This window comes from Marmota flaviventris, chromosome 7, assembly GCF_047511675.1.
Source record: "Marmota flaviventris isolate mMarFla1 chromosome 7, mMarFla1.hap1, whole genome shotgun sequence".
In the NCBI taxonomy this organism is placed as follows: Eukaryota; Metazoa; Chordata; class Mammalia; order Rodentia; family Sciuridae; genus Marmota; species Marmota flaviventris.
Window position 1 is genome coordinate 58,963,115 of NC_092504.1, and position 19,574 is coordinate 58,982,688.

The 19,574-nt window shown below is 34.9% G+C and overlaps 2 protein-coding genes across 7 annotated transcripts in view; both read left to right on the forward strand.

The window, feature by feature from the left end:
- Positions 1-8,724, forward strand: part of Mthfd2l (methylenetetrahydrofolate dehydrogenase (NADP+ dependent) 2 like) — a 115,630-nt gene extending 106,906 nt beyond the window's left edge. For all 5 annotated transcript variants that reach the window (XM_071614343.1, XM_071614345.1, XM_027939825.2 and 2 more), the window contains one exon: positions 7,472-8,724. In XM_071614343.1, the coding sequence (XP_071470444.1) occupies positions 7,472-7,584 (113 nt within the window). In that variant the 3' untranslated portion in view covers positions 7,585-8,724. The remainder of the gene's footprint in view (positions 1-7,471) is intronic.
- Positions 8,725-13,409: 4,685 nt separating this feature from the next.
- Epgn (epithelial mitogen) lies at positions 13,410-19,216 on the forward strand. Of its 2 annotated transcripts, XM_027939723.2 has the most exons (5): positions 13,410-13,540; positions 14,100-14,189; positions 16,890-17,010; positions 17,771-17,923; positions 19,162-19,216. In XM_027939723.2, exons 1-5 carry the CDS (start codon positions 13,498-13,500, stop codon positions 19,214-19,216), a joined length of 462 nt encoding a protein of 153 aa, XP_027795524.2. In that variant the 5' UTR covers positions 13,410-13,497. The 2 variants fall into 2 exon arrangements, with proteins under 2 accessions (XP_027795524.2, XP_071470914.1); XM_071614813.1 differs by lacking the exon at positions 19,162-19,216 and having other exon boundaries at positions 14,100-14,162; positions 17,771-17,945.
- Positions 19,217-19,574: the final 358 nt, after the last annotated feature.

Consider the following 19,574-nt stretch of genomic DNA (forward strand, 5'->3'; position numbering starts at 1 on the left):
GAACTTCACAATCTGCCAAAGAATTAGGCAGTATTTTAGACAAAGTATTTTAGATGAGAATTTGGATTATTAAGTGCCAGGTCCTGGGAACTTAATATACAGTTTCCAGAGGAAGTAATGACACAGAACACACAAGCTGGAGACACCCTGTCATGAAGCATGGGTTGCTGGTGCCAAAGGTTAATGATTGTACCTTTCTTTTGTTCTTACTTAAGTAGTTATAGAGCATTTTAAATATTCCTGGTGTTGCTATTAGTATCCTTCATGAGTAATCTTTCCACACCCTGTGACCACATGTCACCACTGAATATTTTTGAGGCATAGACTGAACACCTAGTTTCTTTCATCATCCTGTCATCATCTCAGTTTTAACACGAAATAACCTTTGCTTCATACATATTGTTCTTATTCTATTAATTGAAACATGATTTGCTTCAAGTAAGAATAATGGGAATCATGTCAAGCCATGCTCATCTTTATTCTTCCATTTAGAAATCTGAAGCCAATAACTTAAAAAACAAGAGCCAGAGTAGAGCATATCAGATTAGATATATATTCCAGGCAGGACACATTTCTTTGGTAAATGACATACATGAGTCTGAAACTTTATGAAAACAGAAGATAAATTCCTCCTTTAATTTTCTACTGAAAATTACATATTAGTGATTATTTTTCTCTCAAAATTTTTACTTTACAAAACTGGCCATTCCTAAATATATAAATAATTAAGTTCATTCACAGATGACTTTATTAAAGTTTGTTCACCTTGAACACCATAACTATAGCTACCATTATTCAACTTTAGTTTCCTGACTCCTCCCCTCAGAGTCATACGCCATGACCCATTCCCCAGCCTCAACTCTTTCCTCTTACTGTTTTCCTCACATGCTGCTGTAATAATGAACTTCTCTCAGTTCCTCCATTCCATCAGCTTCATTGTCAAATTCAAACAGTCATTGCTTTTCCTTTTCCCTATGTCTGCAGTGCTCTTCCTCTTCTTTCTCCCTCATGTGTCCATCATGTTTTAAGTTTTCTGTAATTTTTGAATCTTTTGATGAGCCATATATCTAACTTCCATTCCTTCTCGGACGTGCTCGCAGAAGAACCTGAATTTATTCTCCTCTTAGTACCTCTCTCCTTTCTTTACACCCGTATTATCATATCACTTCATTAGATAAATGTACAAACACAAAACAGATAGTCTTCCAAGTTGATTTATCCCATCCCCAAGTATATTTTTCCAAGTATTAAAAATACTTCAGCCCTTGCTTTCAAGTTAATCTCCTCAATGGAGAGTCTGCATTATATACCAGGCACACCATACGCTGACCGCTTCTTGCTTTGTCTTCTGCAGCTCTTCCCCTTTACTCCTACATGGCAGCCATACTGCACTTCTTATACTGCTTCCCAGAGTTCAAGCTGCTTTCCATCCAAAGGAAACTTCTTGACACCTTTATCACAAACGTTGTCACCCCTACCAAGAACACTGTTTTCCACCTCTCTGACTCAATTGGAAAAGTGAGACATAGATACATTTTACACACACACACACACATTACGTAATATATATAATATATATATATATATATATATTCAGTGCTCAGACTCCGAATTATTCACAGTGCAATACACATTTTATTTATGAAATATATTTCATAGCCATGGCTCAGTTATTATTTAGGTAATTGTATTTTTAACATCTTTCTCCCCAACTAGACTATAAACTACAAGAGGCAGTAACTATGTCTGTCTTGTATAGGAACATTTATTCTGAATCTGGGCCATTTTGTAGCACATGAGGGAAAAATGACAATGAAGTATAGGGTTAGGAAATGATGAAAGCAAAGATGTTGGAATAGATGATAAAACATCTTGATGGCTGTGACAAACAATTTATAGTTTATCCTAGAGACAGTGAATATATAGAAGCTTAAATGATCAAATCTGTGTTTTAAAAAATAAATCTGGCAGCAGATAGTATGGCTGATATGACAGACTGAGAGCCAGAAGACTACTATAGTAGGTGATAAAAAATGGCCACACATTTCTTCTGTCTCAATATGCACATCCTTTTTGCATTGTGACTTTGTTACTCTTCTTATACCAAGCATTTGACTTTGAGCATAACTGTGAAACTTGCTTTGGCCAATTAGACATTATCCACCATGATGGAAGCCAGGGTGTGAAAGCATTTGCACACTGGGATTTTCCTGGGACTTAACTAAGAACTTGAGGCCACCACATGAAGCAGCCTTACTGAAGCAGTGAATCTCAAAAGATTTTTGAATTTCTATACTTTGTTTATATGTATAATACTCCTCTCCCACCTTTAGAAACATCTCTTACTTCAGGCAGTGATATTCACTGGTACATACTAGAATCTTGTGGTAGGAGGAGGCATATATAATTTGACCTCATTTCACAGGAGAATCCAACATACTCTATGACTGTAAATTGAAAAACATTCTATAAATTTTATGGACCAACGAATAAACAGTTAACTCAGCCTGAAGAGTTAACAGACTCCACAAAGGAAGTGACATTTATGTTAGCTCTGAGGAGAAAGAATAAATATTTCCCAGACAGAGCAGTGAGGGTAGGGTATTTTAGACAAAGATATATAGAGCACATACTCTTAAACATTCTAGGTATTGCTAGTGAAGCCATGGTACTTTCAAAAAAAAATCTATGGAAGTTTTTTTGCAAGTCTAAAGTTTGCAGAAAGGTCATTAAAGTAGATTTTCATTAAATTACTGCCTTTCACTAAAATATTCTTATTTTCAGTAACTTGATTTAAACATTACCAAGTAATTTCCACCTAAGTCTCATCCCTAAGAATAAGTTACACACAAAATAGGATTTGATAATTGTTTTATCTGCCTTCATTGTCAAACAGTTCTGATAACTCTAAAATGATGGTGATTTTATGAAATTGAATTTAACTCTGATTTTTCCCTCTGAGTTCATTAGCCTCTCATGAAATTGCTAATATCAAGATCTACTTTCTGATTCTCATAATACAGAACTATTAGTATTTTCCTTAACACATGCACACATATACCTTCAAGGTAAATACCCACTTCCAAAGGCTGATCTTTATGTAAATAAGTCTCTGAAGAATATTATTATCCTCTAACACTTCTGTATTTCTTTGGTGAAGTATATAGAACACCTTCTGTCTTCTGCACACACACAATAATAAGATTAATCTTTAAAAGAATCATCTTTACAAGCTGACCCTGTCTGCCTTTAAGGAAAAATCAACCAATGAGAAGATGCTTTGGTGATGTAAAACCTATTAAATTTCTCTCTTTCGGACATAATTGGGTAAGAGACTTCTCAGGACATCAATCATGCAATGAATTTCTTTTTCTCCCATGACTAATCTTAGCTCATAAGATTGTGGTACTTCACAAACACATTATTTTAAGATAGGCTTGAAATGGTTATGCAAAATGGTTATACAAAATCATTAAACTAGAGAATTTTATGTTTAATTTTTTTAGATTACAGGATCTTGCTATGTTGTCTAAGCTGGCCTTGAATTCCTAGGCTCAAGTAATCCTCTGCCTCAGCCTCCCAATTAGCTGGGACAACAGGCATACACCATCACACCTGGCTGAGATTCTTTTCAAACTTTAGCATCTATACCCATTGGCATTTGCTAGTATTTCCTCACCTTTCTTGAAAAATCACTTACTTCTATAGGTTGATCTTTATGTAAATAGACAATACATTAACACCACAGCCACCAGCATATAAGCAATTATTTTCCTCATATATAGATATATGAATTTTACGGGTTCCACTGATGCTTCTAAATGCTTGCTAATGTCCAGAGAAGCCCTAGCCCAAGTCAGATGAAGGCTCCTTCCACATAGGCCTAATTCTGTGAAGAGTGATAGGCAGGACAGAATGAATTTGTGTTGGTTTCCACCAGTCAAGTACACAAAAATACAGGAGCTAAGCTAAAAACTTCAGGCAAGTCTTATTCATGCAATAGCTTATTCCCATTCCTTCTTCCTCCACTTTTCAGCAGGAATACAATAGTAAGAATGTTGTGAAAAACATAATTTCAAAGAAGAAGATTATAATACCTGAGAAGACTGGTGGTTTATCTGATCTGACATCCAAGGAATAAAGCAACTCAGACTGCTAAACCAGCTGTGTAATTTGGAGAGCAAGATGTAATTCAAAGTTGATGACTATGAATACTCAAAGTAGGAAAATTAATACATTAGAACCACTTTCTCTCTCTCTCTCTCTCTCTCTCTCTCTCTCTCTCTCTCTCTCTCTCTCTCTTTTCCCATCTCTCCCTCTATTTCTCTCTTTCAGGATATCCTAGAAATCCTTTGAAAAAACTAAGTTAATTTCCTGCACTTGAGTCATTCTTGGGACTTTTCTACTTGTTCACTTCATGATAATATAGTTGTACTGGGACAGGGTGAAATTATGGGGTCTAACAGTCTTTTGAATCTGACCATGAAGAGTGTCTCTCTCTTATGGGAGAGTGACAAAGCATTGTAACTTCAGTGAGCCACACTTTCTCACCAATTAAAATAAATAATATTAAATTATTAAAATAATATATATAAAGCCCAGGGTGGTGGCAAATACCTATAGTCCCAGCTAGTCAAAAGGCTGAGGGAGAAGAATTGCCTGAGCCCAAGAGTTTGAGACCAGCCTGCGCAACATTGTGAGACCCATCTCAAAAAAAAAAAAAAAAAAAACATAAATAAAATTCTTGGAAAGTAATAAATACTCAAGAAATAGCAGCTATAGTTATTTACTATTTTCCCATATACAAATGATATTTAAGCCACTCCACTTTACCTTTCAGAGTTGAAAACCAAACTACATAAAAACAATTATATAACCATAATAGATTTACTAATCTTCCACTAATTTTACTCTACTTTTTGATTTAGAACTCATTTATTTCAATGGATATCATTTTTTTGAGAAAATTTATAGACAGGTAACATTTAATTCAGTTTTAGAGAATAGTAAGGCATTTCCTATTTAGATAAGGTGGAAAAATATTGAAAAGGAACACCTAGATAAAAGAAAGAAAGTTTAAAAATTATAGCTATTTGTAGAATGGCTATTTGAACCATCTAATGTTTTGCAACAGGACATATATAAATATGGCATGGACAGGATTCACTCATGTACAGAGAGGTTTCGTTAAAGTTGAAATATTACCTTCCAAGTCACAGTGTTGCTTTCTTTATAACATACTGTATTAGTCTGTTTTTCATTGCTTAAACAAAATACCTAGAGACCAAGTGATTTTGAAGAAAAAAAATATTTTTTTTTAGGTCTAAGAGCACCAGCTTCTTTTTGGCTCCAATGAGGGCCTTGTAATAGAACACATGTGAGACTATTAACACTGTAAGATAGGAAATCAGAAAGCAGGGAGGGCTAATCTTGTTCTTTTATAACAATTCAGTAGCACAGCAACTAACCAGAGTCACCTGAGAAATACGCTAATTCCTTTCAAAACAGTGCCCTGCAATGACCTGATTATCTCCCACTAGGCCCTACCTTTCTTTTAAAGGCTCCACCACCTATTAATACTGTCACATTGGGTACTATACTTCCAGTATATGAAACTTAGTGAATACATTCAAAGCATATCCAAATTATAGCACATACCATTAGAAGATGCATAATAACACTATCTGCGTGTGTGTGTATGTGTGTGTGAGAGAGAGAGAAAGTGAGAGAGAGAGAGAGATATTTAAGCTTATATGGACTTTTCTTCAAGTAAAAAATATTATTCCTTTGCTCTTCTTATGATTTTTAAAAAAGTATCCCAATGTACTATTTTACTTCATACAAGGTAAAAGTAAATTTTATAAACCATCTTTCAATAAGACAATATAAATAGTTGAAAATAGTATGAGATCTAAAAAACATCTCTTGGTTTTGATTCATGTAGAAGTTTACATGAGCAATACAAAAGTTAATAATATCAAATTATGTATTAAAGAAGTATTGTCTGTACTAAAGAAGTATTGTCTAAATGTGCATGTGTTTGTTTTAAGAGTTATCTGGGAAGGTTGCATTACTCTTATTCACATGGTAAAAAACTGAATTAACCATCAAGTCAATGAATGCATGGAACCATTCACCTTTAATACTGTGGGTGTGAACACATTCTTAAATTTTGCTCTAAGTTCCCTGTCATTTCCTTGAAGTATATTAACTGAATAAAAAGTCTTCATGTCTTTAAACAGGACTATGTGGATGTGCTCAATAGTTCAAATATATTTGATGAGTTTTATCAGACATGACTTTAATGTATTTTTTAGACATATACATGATATGTTATAAAAAGAATAATTCAATTTGACGAATGGCATGTACTGAGTTGTCTATATCCTCTCTCCCCTTTGTAATCAATATCAAGTCTTTTTGTTTTTAAGTGCACTTTAGTTATATATAATAGTGGAGTTCATTATGACGTATTTATACACATATATAACATAATTTGTTCCATTTCATCCCCCCAGTACTCCTCGCTTCCCTTCCCTCTTCCTTCTCCTGATCTCTTCCTTTGCTCTACTGGTCTTCCTTCTATTTATTCACATTTTTAAATTGGAGCATTATAATTATACATAAAAGTGGGATTCATTGTGACATTTTCAGTATATATACACATAGCATAATTTAGTCAACCTCATTCTGCTTTTTCTCTCCTTTCCCACTCCTCCTGCCCCCTTCAGCCCCTTCTTCTGCACTACTGTTCTTCCTTCTGTTTTCAGGAGGTGGAGATTTGTTTGTTTGTTTGTTTTAATTCCTTATGCCTCTTATATGAGAAGACATTGACCCTTGACTTTCTGAATTTGGCTTTACTTCACTCATCATGATATTCTCCAGGGCCTTGTGCATGCAAGGCAGGCACTTTACTAATTGAGCTATATCCCCAGCCCCAGTTCCATCCGTTTACCAGCAAATACTATAGTATTTGCTTTATGGCTGACTAGACCTCCATTATGTATATTTAAAATCAGCATAATAGAGTAATAGAGTCATTCCAAAGTTTATAGTAGCACAGTTCACAGTAGCCATGTAATGGAACTAGACTAGGTGTCCATCAATTGGATGAATGGATAACAGATAAAGAAAATATCATGACTTTTAGAAGTAGCTTACTAGAATTACAGGTCGTCAGGTCAACCATGGCTTATAGAATTTCATCATGTAAAGCTAACTGAGGTGTATGAAGGAGGAACCAATAGTCTTGGACCCATTGTGTTTTTCTATCCATATTAAATATTATACACAGGAGTGCTTGTCTAAATGTGCATGTGTTTGTTAATGCCCATGTCATCCTACAAATAATTAGAGTTTGTTAGAATTTGTATGTGTAATGCAGAAAAATCCACTGTGTACAGCATGCTTAGAAATGTGAAATTCTCAGGTAAATTTAGAAATAAAGAATATTTCCTGTTTCCTCTGCCAGCTGTTAAGGAGAAAGCTAGTTTTATCACTCCAGTTCCAGGAGGCGTGGGACCCATGACAGTGGCGATGCTTCTGAAGAATACTCTTCTGGCAGCTAAAAAAATCATTCACTAGACGTCATGGAAGAATCAAGCAACTGAGGTTATGCTGTGTATTTCTTTGACAAAGGGCAAAAACCTTTATATTTTACTACAAAGTTATTTATTTCTACATTATATTTATTTTTTCATGGATGGAATCATTGTGGATCAGATGATTCATGCAACTTTGTGCATTTCCTGCTGATTTTGAGTTTTAGGAAAAACCAAAATAATTCCAGTGAAATTTTGGTAATAATTGCTTATTATTAACAAAGGATATTTGTTCATAGTAAAACATCAAAGGGTTCATAATAAATAGATATATTTTTGACACAAGTAACTATTGCACACAGTGTGTTTTCAACAAATATTTTGTCAGTCAAATGGGTACCCACATGCAATTTTATCACAGACATGCTCAATTTTTACTATATTCTGTGTTTTATGTCGTATGCTGTAAAAGAGCTTACTTGATACAAGAAAGATGGAATACTAAAAATCAAAATCTTCCCAAATGCAACCTACAAGGCCATCCTATTGAAAAATTATGTCCTCTTTAAGAAAAATATTTAAGGAAGGCAAAAGATACAATGCTACTTGTAAAAGTAATTATATCACACTGTGAATAACTACTCGTCATAATAAAATATACATTAAGAATATGTTATGTTTATATATCATTGTTTCTTCCTGTAAAAAGTTTTTGGACCATACAGTCGCTGAAAAATGATGGGAAAATCCAAAAATATAGAAAAACCACAAAACTTTGGTTGTATTTTCCTGCAAATATCAGAAAAATAATATATTGTATGAGTAAAATGATCATTAAAGAAAAGCAACTGGTATGTCTGTCCACACATTCAGTAATCTAAAAGTAAAAAATAATAAATTCAATGTGCCAAAAAAAAACTGTAGGATGCAAGTAAAACTTTTATGCTTTGTGCTCACAGTAATTCTCTCTTCTGTTATGGCATTTTGTTCTCAAAATAGATGTAATGTTCCTAACATAATTTATATTAGGAAATACATGTGAATGTTAGTTAAAGGCTATTTTGAGGCTATTGGAACAATGTAATTAGTGTTCTGTTTTCATGCCCAAATCTCAGTATGTTTACGTAAAAATAATAATTCTTATTCAATGCATGTTTTTATCAGTGCATTTCTCTTGATCATTTGTGTGATAATAGACTTGATGTTTATAATTAATACCATTTCAACAAAATAATAAAAAGTAATTTGAAGAAGGATAGCCGTGTTCTCTTTTTGTAAGAACAGCTGTTTGTTTGTCCATATTTTGTTACCCAGTTTACTGCATGCTTAAAAAACATAGCAAGTTTTGCAAACTTGAAAGAAAAAAATAGTATAAAATATTCCACAATCTGTCCAAACCAACTTTGTCCAGTAATTCTGACAAAAATTTAAATCCAGAGTTTGCAAGCAAACATTTTAGAAAGGGCCTCTTTAAATTTAAAGGGTGCCTAACTCCCTAACTAAAATGACCAAAAGTACATGTGTGCAAGGAAGGTTATTTTGGAATTATATTCAGTAGTCAGCCTTCCCAGAGTCTATTCTATTTAAAATATTATAAAGAAAGACTACAGGGGAGGGAAATTGAAGTCAACTCTGTAAATAGCAAAGAGCTGAGGATTTATAGCCAATGTGCTGAGATAAGAGGTTGGTGGTTTTGATGCCAAGGAATTAGAAAGAATTAGAAAGAACTGGGTTTGAGATCAAGGATAGGGGAATTCTTGCTGAAACTAGCTTATCAGTATTCTTGAAAACAGCAGAACAACATTTTTTATATCAAGGGTAGGGAATGGGGAATTTGATCAGATACCAAAGGCAGGGTGGATTGTTTATAAAGATTTAATATAAACCAGGCACAGTGACACACACCTGTAATCCCAGCAGCTCAGGAGGCTGAGGCAGGAGCACGGTGAGTTCAAAGCCAGCCTCGGCAATTTAGCAAGGCCCTAAGCAACTCAGAGAGACCCTGTTTCTAAATAAAATGTAAAAAAGGGTTGGAGATGTGGCTCAGTGGCTGAGCACCCCTGGGTTCAATCCTCAATATAATAAAAAAAAAAATTTAGTTCAGTGGGCCAAACTCAAGCCTTTACATATTATGTCATTGCCTCAAACTCAGCAAGAAGAGGACTCAGAGGATCCTGACTGAAGATTGGTTCAGGAAGGAGCCTTTGTCAACACATAAAAGAGATAAAGCCAATTCATTGGTATTATGTCTTTATTTATGGATACACAGAGTCTGTAAGATATACACACATGTTGGCCCTACAGAGGAGCTTGGAGACATACATTTTCTTTTCCTACTCCATCAGTATCTAGAAAGAAGACCCTTAATAATAAATGGGATTTCAGCAATAATATAAACACATGGAGGTAAAAAGGAACTTAGCATATACTTATGAAAGTAAGGGTCTCAGATACAAATGAAAAGTGTGAGGTGCAAGGTGATGGAAATGCAGCTGGGTTAATATGCAAAAACTAGACTAGAGGAAACCATGCTAAATCAGAATGTATATTATATTTACTAAGTGATGAGAATTATAGTTAGAGGATAGAAGATGTTATCATCAGTTAATATAAGGAAGTTGTAAAGAGGAGGTGGTTTTGGAGAAGAGATAATATGTTCAGTTTAAAACATGTTGAGTTTGAGGCAATGACATAATATGTAAATAAGTGTCCTGATGTAATATCAGTATGGGAAGAGGACAGGTTTTCCTGGCTAGTGGGGAAATTTTAGGATTCATTAGCACATATTAGCTACAAAATCTCTCACCCTCTTTGTGACCACTGTAAATACTGTGGCTCTTTCTACTTGTTCAGTAGTAACCACTATCCTTAATTGAGTACCTGTCATGTGCCAAATACCTCCCTCTGTGCACGCGCGCGCGTGTGTGTGTGTGTGTGTGTGTGTGTTTATTTCTTATTAAAAATTTTTACTTGATAGATGAGGAAATTGCTCCTAATCATTAAAACATCTCACCTAAAGCACATGTATAATAAAGAAGAATCTGAATTTAAAATAAGCTCTGTTAGGATAATGTGAGTCAGAGCCCACCCCTCACACTTTACTCTGTCTCCCTTCAATGACCTCTACACCTATAATCCATTCTCATTTTAAAAAATCCTACTTATTAAAAATTCATTTCAATGAAACTTGTTCATGAAAAACACCATGAAAGTCTGAGTAAGCACAACTTCTCGACTCTCTGCCTTTTATGCACATGTTGATGGTGCTCATAATTTCCTACCCAGTGTTTTAGGCATGTGGTACTCTTCCTAGCTCTCTTTAGTTCTCTGAGGTCAGAATATCTGCATTATGTATTTGTGCCTTATCACATCCAATGCCATAGATATAGTAGACAATGAGTAATTTCCAAATGAAGGAATAAATAGCAAATAAGACTATGAGAATTACAGAATAAATTTAGAGAGAAAAACAATAGATGAATGGATATGTCTTGCCAATGACCAGCTACAAATGCTGGTTGAGTTAGTTTAGTGAAAGAGCAGGGAGGTGGGGGAAGAAAATATGAGTACACGAGAAAGACAGACGGACGGAAGTGGAGGGAAGAGAGAAAGGAATAAAAGGAAAAGGAAAGGGAAAAATAAATTTCTAGATGGACTTATGAATAGAGGAGAGAGAGGAATAAATTAAAGACAAAAAATACGGGATGAGAGAAAAATGGTAGTGGAGCCTCCATCTCTTTTCTCACTCTGACTTGCCTTACCATTTCTTAGGAATAAATAAAGATGACAGAAAAGCCACTTTACAACAACACATCTCCCACTTTCTTCAAGATTGGGAGAAAGGACTTTTGGGTGAGAGGGTCAAAGAGATGAAGGTAATATATTTTCCTATGAACCATGCAAGGGGGATGAATGTGTACTTCTGTAGATGTTTCCCCACTCTGGTAAATTAGGCCATATCATTTGTATGGGCCCCAAAGGAAAAGAAGCAGGTGGAATGACTTAGAGACATTTTCTGTATAAACCTTAAACCAGAGTGGTAGATAGATACAAATGTTAGGGAGGTAACTCAGTGGTAGAGCACCCCTAGTTTTAATCCCTAGTAACACACACACACACACACACACAGAATTGGGATAAGTGTGAAAACCTATAAAATTGAACTGTTCTAGTTCCATTTAGTTCTTACAAAGATGATCATTGTACTTCTATATCTCAGTGTTAGAAATAAAGGTATTTGTGCTGGGGATGTAAACCTGCGGTAGAGCACTTGCCTAGCATGCACAAGGCACGGGGTTTGATCCCCAGCACTACAAAACAACAATCAAAATAGCAAACAAAGACATCCAATGTGAGTTCTAACATCCCCTCCAGAACCTACAAATGGATTTGGGATGGTTTATTTGATACTTTGTAAATGATTTCTTAAGTTCTCACCAACAATGCCAAGAAGATTCTTTTATTTATGTTTCAAATATTACTTGCCTGGGGAAAATGATGTTCAGAAATTGACTTAATAAACAGTTTTTTTAAAATAATCTTAAAGGCAAAAATACAAAATGTGGGCACATCTAAAATGAGTCAAGTGCTACATTTTCTTTTAACTTTAAAACGATGACTCTTGTGGTAAGTGATTGCCCAAGTTATAATGAGTACAGCAAGCTCATTCTTGTGTGATTTCTAAAGCCAAATTCATATTTGAATACAGAAAGGGATCTTTTCTGATAAATCTAACTCACTGTGTGGACATGATACAAATGATAACCTATCTTGACTTGAATAGGTTTTCAAAGTACAGAAAACATGAGCAATTCAAATTCCAGGTAGAAAGACACAGCACTTCAGTAAAAATATTTTAATAATAATTTCGGGCAAGTGAAAACTTATGGGAAGCCCCTAAAGTCCAAAATAATAATAATAATCATAAGCAATAATTACACATTATGTCCTTTAGAGTGGCATTTTAATAATTATAACTTGATTAAGATTGAAAAGGCTTTGCTACATTTAAGACTTTCTATTCATTAGATGTATCTAAACTAAATGTCATCTTAATTTTACCTCAATGGAGAATTGTATTATTAGTAGTACTGTTAGTACTATTTGGTACCTTATCAGTTCTCTCTAGCCTGATTATCAGTGCACAGACCTGAGCATTTTTGTTCCTAGAATGTGGTAGTCCATTCCATTTACTCAGAAAAATATTAAATAGCAGAATGACATAAAAAAGTTAATGTTGTATAATTAAAATATATTTATAAAGTTTGTCATAAGTAAAGCTAAGTAACAAAAACTAAAATGGAATTTATTTTTTTGATTGTCTGGGAATTGAACCCAGGGCCTCAGGTACGCTAAGTAGGTGCTCTGTCCCTGGTTCATCCCCTGAAATGGAATGTTAAACTTATTTTGACAGTAATTTCTCTGTTCTCCCCTGCATCCATATTAACTGAACATTTTGATTTACTATAGAACTCACAGTCTGTGATGAAAGGAAATGTAACTACTATAGTATCGAGGGTTTTATTATTATTATTATTAACAATAATTATGCTGTCTCCTAATTTGCAGATCTCTTTGTTGGAATCCTTCCTTGATTTCTAGCCCAACTAGTACACAGTTCTGTTCACACCAGTGGAGAATTTTCTGAACTCATGTTCTTTTGGGTTGTTGTTTTAAGTACTTTTACATATAGGAGTATGCCCACAGGTAACAGGAAACCAGTGTTTCAAAAGGAAACTTGATCACATCGCTAGATAACACAGGCATCCCAAACAAGTGTGTGAGCGCCCCAAGGCTTGGGGCTGCTGCCAGAAGTACATATTCTTTTGATTGGTAAGAACTGCCAGATGACGCTTCATGAAATATATAATGCAAGAAAGACTCAGAGAGCTCAATAAAAGCCTTCCACCCAGCAGGTTGGGAGGATAAGAGAAAGAAAGTAAAGCAACTACAGAAGATGGCTTTGAGAGTTCCAATATCAGTCTGCCTTTTGTTCAACGGTAGGTAATTTCCCTTTTGTTTAATTAACTTTGTATCAAGGTGGAATGTAATGTAAATGTAAATGGGATTTATTCTCCGTGAATTAAAGAGATGTTGGTTTGTAAGAGTTGTTAATGATAAAGATCAGAATAATTAAATCTGTGGGTTAATGTAGTTTCTTATGAAACTTATGTTCCTCTCCTGGTATGTTTTGATTCCTTTTTTTTTTTTTTTTTTTTTTTGAGAACTCCAAAATGTTTGCTCTATAGAATTGAAGAGTAGTTGATAACATTTAGTTACACTACCACAGTATTATCTCCTTGTGATTGAATTAATATATAAATGCATTCACTTTTTCTTTAAAATTTATGTGTTTCTATTTTCCATAATTATAATGTAGTTGATGGAATGGCTGAAAAACAGATGAGCAAATGCCCTAGTCAGGTTCTAGATTTAAAATGGAATAAATTAAAAGCAGAATGGAAATAGGATTAAACACAGTAAGAAAAACTCTGGGTCTATTGCTTGCACTTGGACAGAGGCACACCTGCTAAAGATGCTTCCCCCCACCCCCAACAGCAATGACAGCACTGACAGAAGAGGCAGCTGTGATTGTGACTCCCCCAAACGCAGTCCAGCAAAGTAATTGGACCGTGAACAAAACCGAAGGTATTTTCTTCCCATTTTTGTACTTCAAATGACTTCTTTGAAACCTTTGAGAAAAACTTGGATTATGATAGAAACAACATTGGAAATTTTTAACTATATGTTTTATAGGGTTATCAACACTTTTAGCAAGATGCTATTAAATTGAAGTGACAGATAAATGTGTGAGCCAAGAATTGCCCTTTTAAAAGGAGGAAGTGAAACAAAGGAGAGAAAGAAAAGTTGTCTTCAGCCACTGTCCTGAATGTGAAGTGTACCATATTTTCTGCTTGGCTTCCAATAACCCATGTGTGTTCGGTGACAGCTCATTTCCATTTTGGCATTTTGAAGGGGCATCATATTTTGATCTATGACTATAAGCTTAACAGTCAAAGAAATCATGGACAAAATGAAGCATTCTCCTTCATCTTTGGAACCATCTTTTTTCTTGCTTGTTTTTTGGGGGCTTTTGTTCTTTTAACATGTGCTACTTTTCCTCCCGACTTATACCTGATTTTTTTTAATTGATGGTGATGTATTTTCTTTTCTATTTTATTATTATTATTGCAGTGGCTTCTGGCTGCTGTTGAGCGTCAGCATTGTTTTCAAACCTGTTTGAACTACAGGTGAACTTGGAAAACTTGTTGCCTGTCAAGACCTGAGACTGAGTGGTTTTGATTCTCATGCAAATCACTTAAGGCCCCCAGAGGTGAATGCTAGTGATGTGACCCAGGACGGAGGAAACATCGGATCTTACTCTAAGAGTCCAGCAAATAAAAGATAAAGTCAAATATTTCAATTTTAAATGAAATATAGTAGTATTTAACTGTTCCTCATTCCACGATTAATTTAAAAATTAAAAACAACTGAAAATATTTTATCTATTTGAGTTTTTGAATATCAGTTTGCAAAACAAAATTAGAGTGGGTTTTAGAATAACTTTTAGCCAAATTCTTCATGTCTTCTGAACCTTTGAGCAAAGAGGGAAAATTTTTATTGGAATATGATCAATAATACTGTAGAAAAAATAAAGAAGTGTGGTTTTCTCTCAGTGACTGATGTCATAGCAATATTCCCAACACCACATTTTTTCCTTCCTTAATGGTTAATTGCAAATAAATTAACTGAATTTTAGGTAATAGGAATGGAAAAGTGGGATGGAATATGTCATCTCTCTATTTTTTTCTTTGTTTTCTTGATGAAAAACTTTAGTTATTCTTTTCACTTTTTGTTTATTTTGAAAATATGAATCTAGTATCTCAGAAAATTTTAAATTAAGTTTAATATTCTCCTTAAGGGATGGATAAGTCTCTCTGTCATAGCTTTTCTTTGGAAATGGCTTCTTTCAATTCTCACATTTTCCATAAAATCCCATTTTAGGCTTGGTTAATTGAGTGTGAGTAATCTTGAATTAAGAAGAGCCTAGCACAGCTTATAATGGGAAATTCTCACTGCCTCAGAATTAATTATTAAAATTATAAATTGTGTTCACTACATCACATTTAACAAAATGAATGTGAATTCTAAGGTAATATTGGACATTCTTGATAAAAAGGTAAGTGATATAACATAATATCCTGTTGGTCCCTGAGTACCTAAAGTTTTGATTTTTCCAATATAAAATAAAAATATCCTTTAGATTTCTTTTCCTAAAAATGAATAAATAGGTTTCTCTTAACCTCCTTAACAAGGCAAATATAGTGATTTGCCACAGAATAACTAACCATGAGGGACACATTCATTCATAGCAATGATAAATTAAAATACCAAAAACTTTGCTTGAGAAAAATGTAAGAATAGTTAACTAAAATATACCAAAAAATAATCAATTCTGCAGTTTTATGCAAGAGTCATTCCCACTGCATAATTAGTAAGGATGGTCTACGTATGTCTTTAGCATATCAGAAGATGGGAGGCATCCTGAACCATGTGTGTGCTGCCAGAACATATCTTCCTGAAGAGGATTTCCCCTAAGGAGGTTTCTGGACACTTGACTAAAAAAAATTGTGTCTAGTCATGTTCAATTGCATCATGTTAGAGCTAGAAATAAAAACCTGAGTTTTTCTAATCCCAGGTACATGGCTTTTACCATCACTTCAGAATACCTCTTAACTGAGTTAAAATTTTAATTAATATTTGATGGAATTATCATATAACTATTTCAACCAGAACCATAAGTTGTTTCTGGATTCCTGTATGGGTCATAACAAATACCTCTTCTCAAGTCAATTACAGAAAAATGTCCCATTTTAAATTAGATTTACCATCTTTTCCTCTGGGGAAGGAATAAAATTGTTTATTATTTCACAAGCATAAATCCAGACCTTCCTAAGTGCCAACTACTCAGTGTAAAGGAGAAAAATATAAAGATTATATGAGATGTTCTACATTTATCAGCATGCAGGCAGTGGTATGGAAAACAATACTCAAAATAACCTGCTAAGATTAGAACCAATGCTGCCACCTTTTGGCAAACTTGCCTCTGTACCTGATTAGTTAGCTAAAGAAGGAACAATCATGGGTACACCTTTTCACTCTAATAAACGAATTACAGTTCTGGATGATACTAACCAAACGCTTGTAAATATAACCAACCTGCCAAAGAATCAATAGCTCAAAAGGCAAAGTGCCCCTAAAATAATCTTAAATGTCCTCTTACATATGTGTTGAAAGTCATGAAGTAGGACACACTTCATTTGTTAGTATTATATCTCCTTTTTCTAGATGACTATGCAGAAGGACCCATAGCCTTGAGATTTTCCCACCCTTGCCTGGAAGATCATAATAGCTACTGCATCAATGGGATGTGTGCATTCCACCATGAGCTAGAGAAAGCCATCTGCAGGTAATTGCAAAGAACTCCCAAGTCCTGGAGACAGGAGAAGGTGAACTTATGCCTTTGTTGTTTTACACAGTACAGTGCCACTCTCTACCTTATCTAGTTAAAACGGTGTTTGATCTGAATGTGACTTGCCAGTCCTCTTTGTACTTGACTTTCCAAAAAGGTTTTTTTAATTTTTTCTGCTTAATCCTCATTATTTAAAAAATATAGTTCCCAGGTTAGCAGCATCTGTGGAAGCTGGGGCTTTTTAGAAATGTAGAATTTCATGCTTCACCTCAGAACTACTAAATCAGAATCTGCATTTTAATGATATGCAAAGGTGAATCCTAGTTTTCACAGGATTATTTGTAGGATAAAATGAAACAGGGCAAGGCAAAAATCTTCATAAGAAGTTCACAATTTTTATGATCATTGATTTGCTTGGTCTTCTTTTTTTCCACATTTTTTATGGATGCATTACAGTTGTATATGATGATGAGATTTGTTGTTACATATTCATACATGCACACAATTAAACAATATAATTTGGCAATATCACTCCCTGGTGCTCAGTTTTCTTGACAAGCATACTACACTTTGTGTCTACCATTGAGGGGAAAATATGGGGTCTTAATGAGATGATTATTGTAAAATTCAAGCTACTTCATACCTTAACACACTGATTTCACTTGGTGTTTGCCTATTTAAATTACTTCCTTTCCTCCCCACCACTCCCCGCCATTCTGTAGGCTTTAAAGTTACTTTTTTTTTTCTCTTTTTTAAGGTGTTATACTGGTTATACTGGAGAAAGGTGTGAGCACTTGACCTTAACTTCATATGCTGTGGATTCTTATGAAAAATACATTGCAATTGGGATTGGTGTTGGATTATTAATAAGTGGTTTTCTTGCTATTTTTTACTGCTACATAAGAAAGAGGTATGAAAAAGACAAAATATGAAGTTACTCTGTGTGCGTTCATTTGACAAATATCTGTCGAGCCTCTATGACATACCAGGCTTTGACATGTATCCTTTTTTAATGAAAAAGAAGAAGGTGAATCTGAGCAGTTCCTCCGTAACATTTTTGATACCCTTCTCACAGGAGTGGTGAAAGTTTACCTTTAGTTGCAATAAGAGAGTTCAAATTTACAACTTCCTTTCTTCTTATATCTGTGTCTTCCTAAGTCAAAATTATAAATGAGGAGGATAGCAGGCCTCAAGTGGGTAGAGACCCAGTGTGTCTTGTTTACTAGTACACATTTAGCATCTACTTTTGTGCTCAGAACAGACACTGAAAAAATATTTGTTGAATGAAAAAAAAAATCAAGAAATGAGTATTCATCCTTATTTCTGGTTTTTCACACCTTAAATCTGTGTAATTAGGGAAAAGTCAAGAAATCATGTAAGATACATTAATTTTAAAATACAATTATACTTCCCCTGATATACTTTACTGTTATCAGTTTAACATGACTAAAATTGTCCATCCAAAATTAGAAAAATTTGTTTTGCTTATGAGAGGATCCAATCAACATGTATAAGTTGCATATTTATATAAGAATCTAAGAAGAATAACGAGGAAGAGAAGGAAGGAGAGAAGAGGTGAGGGAGAAGGTGGAGGAGGAGGCAGCTGGGGAGGAGGAAAGGCCTGTTGGTGGTCATAAGCTAGCTGTTTGAGATCCAGTTCTGATGAGAGTATTGTGCATGTGACAGGTGGCAGGAGAGCTCTGAGGTGAAACCTGTGATGACATAAGGAAAGCAGAAGCAGCTAAGCAGAGATGTAGCTTGAGCTGTCTTCTCAGCTTGATTCTACAGGGAGATGGAGAATGTGAATGGCATCATAGACCTTCCCAAGGAGGAGAAAGGTCTTGGTTTCAGTTTACCACATGGGTCAATCAGGCCACAAACTATTCTTGATGGGCTAGTGGGCTAGTGAGCAGGGGTTTGTAATTTCCCAGGAATCTTCTGGCAAAGTGTTCTATTGGCTATGGCAGTCCTCTGGAGAATGGTGGTGCTGTCAGCCTGTTAATGCTTACAGCCACTGAAGGATGGGTCTACCATTGAGTGAAGGGGATCTGGGCAGGGCACCAGGAGCAACTGATACACCAGTGCATTCTGTGATCTACGATGACCAACACAAACCACAGTCATAAGGAAATCAATGCTCTGTTTTAGGTGTCTAAAACTGAAATCACCTTACAACATCTGTTCTGGAGGGAGACCACTCTGAGGATTTGTGGGCGTTTTCATCATGTCATTTGGGAAACTCAGTGGGCCCCACATTGAAATCCTCAAGTGAAAGAACAAAAACGTCAAGCTGACTAGACTTGAAAAGAATGAAAGTTGGGATCACAATGAAATAAGAGGATAAGATTCAACATTGTTCTTTAGTGTTTGCCATCATTAGGAGCCATGGAAGCCAAGTGAACGAGCTACAAAGGAAGAGGTCAAGTTTGCAATCCTAACCTGGGTTTGTTTGTTGTGTGGTTATTGTTCTCACTACAAAAAAAAATTGTGTTTTGTGCTTCTGACCATGTCAGATGTAGGTTTTCCCGGGAATAATTGTCATCCTTTCCGCAAGCCGCAGC

Coding starts and splice junctions, on each gene's coding strand:
- Epgn (XM_027939723.2), top strand. CDS start 13,498: ATGGCTTTGAGAGTTCCAATATCAGTCTGCCTTTTGTTCAACG. Junction 14,190..16,889: donor GACCGTGAACAAAACCGAAG/GTATTTTCTTCC, acceptor TCCTTTTTCTAG/ATGACTATGCAGAAGGACCC. Junction 17,924..19,161: donor TACTGCTACATAAGAAAGAG/GTATGAAAAAGA, acceptor GCTCTGTTTTAG/GTGTCTAAAACTGAAATCAC.